This window comes from Verticillium alfalfae, genomic scaffold (assembly GCF_000150825.1).
Source record: "Verticillium alfalfae VaMs.102 supercont1.12 genomic scaffold, whole genome shotgun sequence".
NCBI classification, from domain to species: Eukaryota; Fungi; Ascomycota; class Sordariomycetes; order Glomerellales; family Plectosphaerellaceae; genus Verticillium; species Verticillium alfalfae.
In genome coordinates this window covers 68,184-69,716 of record NW_003315027.1, presented here as the reverse complement: position 1 = coordinate 69,716, position 1,533 = coordinate 68,184, and the positions used below count along the sequence as shown (strand labels likewise).

Below are 1,533 nucleotides of genomic sequence, written 5' to 3'. Positions count from 1 at the left end.
AAGACGGACGCCAGGTTTGAGCCGCTGCGGAGTTGTACCAGTTGGCCAAGATGCTGTTTGACTTCATCTGCCCGCAGGAGTACGGCATCTCCGATACAGAGAAGCTCGAGATTGGTCTTTTGACATCGCTACCCCTCTTGAAGGAGATTGTTCAGGACCTCGAGGAGATGCAAGCCTCCAATGATGCCAAATCTTTCTTCTACTTCACCAAGGAGTCTCACATTTACACGTTACTCAACACCATTCTGGAGGGTGGCCTTGAGACGAAGATCAAGCGGAGCACCATCCCTGAACTGGACTATCTCTCGCAAATTTGCTTCGAGCTCTACGAATCAGAGACAAAGGTGCCAGCTGATGTGGCCACCCGCGGCGATGAGGCTACCTTTGCGTACAGCATCAGGATCACCATCAGCCCTGGCTGCCACGTATACGATCCTCTCGATGTTCAGCTCGACAGCAAGCACTCCATTAGCTGCGCCCCTCGACGAAGCTTAACCTTACATGCCGATTGGATGGAGGTGATCCGCACCTTGCGTGCCAAGTTCAACCAGTGAGTATTATTCCTTGTGAGATCTCGGCACGATGTCCCACCCACAAACGAGGCGCGCGTTGTCATGCTAATTCTTTTGGTCTACCAGGGTGAAATTGCCCAAGACTTTCCTGGCTATCAACCTGTCTGATCTCTTCTCATATGATGAGCAAGAGAAGAAAGACGTCGATTCGGACGGGCTGGAAATGAAGAGCCTCGCACGCCAATCTGCTCCCAAGAACGTCCCGGGAGAGGCCGGCGATGTGTCTGGCCTAAGCGATATCACCGCGGGTGATGTGCTCGAGAGCAGCACGGAGCTAGCGATGACACCGAACGCAGGACATGGTCAGCCGTCCGAGCCATCGCTATAATTACGAGGAGGACTGCATATCTGGCGCCCTGACGCGTGAGCGTCAATGTGGACACACGCGCGACATAGGCTGTGGGGGCAATGCTTGGACAAGTTGATCTGATCCTGACCTCCTCCTGCAGGCGGGCGCGGTTACCAAAATGAGGAGGGCAGAGGTGAGACGAGAAGAAAAACAGGCAATAGACACAACAATGCGCATGACTACCGACTATTTTATCATTATTCTAGGTCACCGGCTGTTGTATATCCGGTTGAAAGATTCTAGACGACACGCGTATTTGGGGGAAGGCTTTGCAAAGAACGACTGTACGTGGATGGAGGCAATCATGTGTTTAGTGTTGTCCAAGGTGCGCCACCCTCACGATTAGAGATACGTAGACGTAGATCCATACACATGGCGTCAATCACAAACCGTTCAATCATCAAGAAGAGGAAGAGAAAATAGATCGAGGTGTTTTCGTGTAGTTTCTTTTTGGGGGGGGTTCTTTTTGGGAAGTGCACGCAGCCCCGGCCTGTGATGATCGGGATGGCTTCCAAGAGAGCTGTGACGTGGACAAAACGAGGAGATGCCGCAGGTTGTATGACGGGCGAGCCGGAGCCGAGCTCGGATCGGGCAACTGGCCCATCGAGGCGG

At 53.0% G+C, this 1,533-nt stretch overlaps 1 protein-coding gene across 1 annotated transcript in view; it reads left to right on the top strand.

The window, feature by feature from the left end:
* Nucleotides 1-900, top strand: part of VDBG_08246 (cortical actin cytoskeleton protein asp1) — a gene marked incomplete at both ends in the record, with an annotated part of 5,261 nt that extends 4,361 nt beyond the window's left edge. The window contains 2 exons of the mRNA XM_003001155.1: nucleotides 100-550; nucleotides 639-900. Coding sequence (XP_003001201.1) covers nucleotides 100-550; nucleotides 639-900 — 713 coding nt within the window. The remainder of the gene's footprint in view (nucleotides 1-99; nucleotides 551-638) is intronic.
* Nucleotides 901-1,533: the final 633 nt, after the last annotated feature.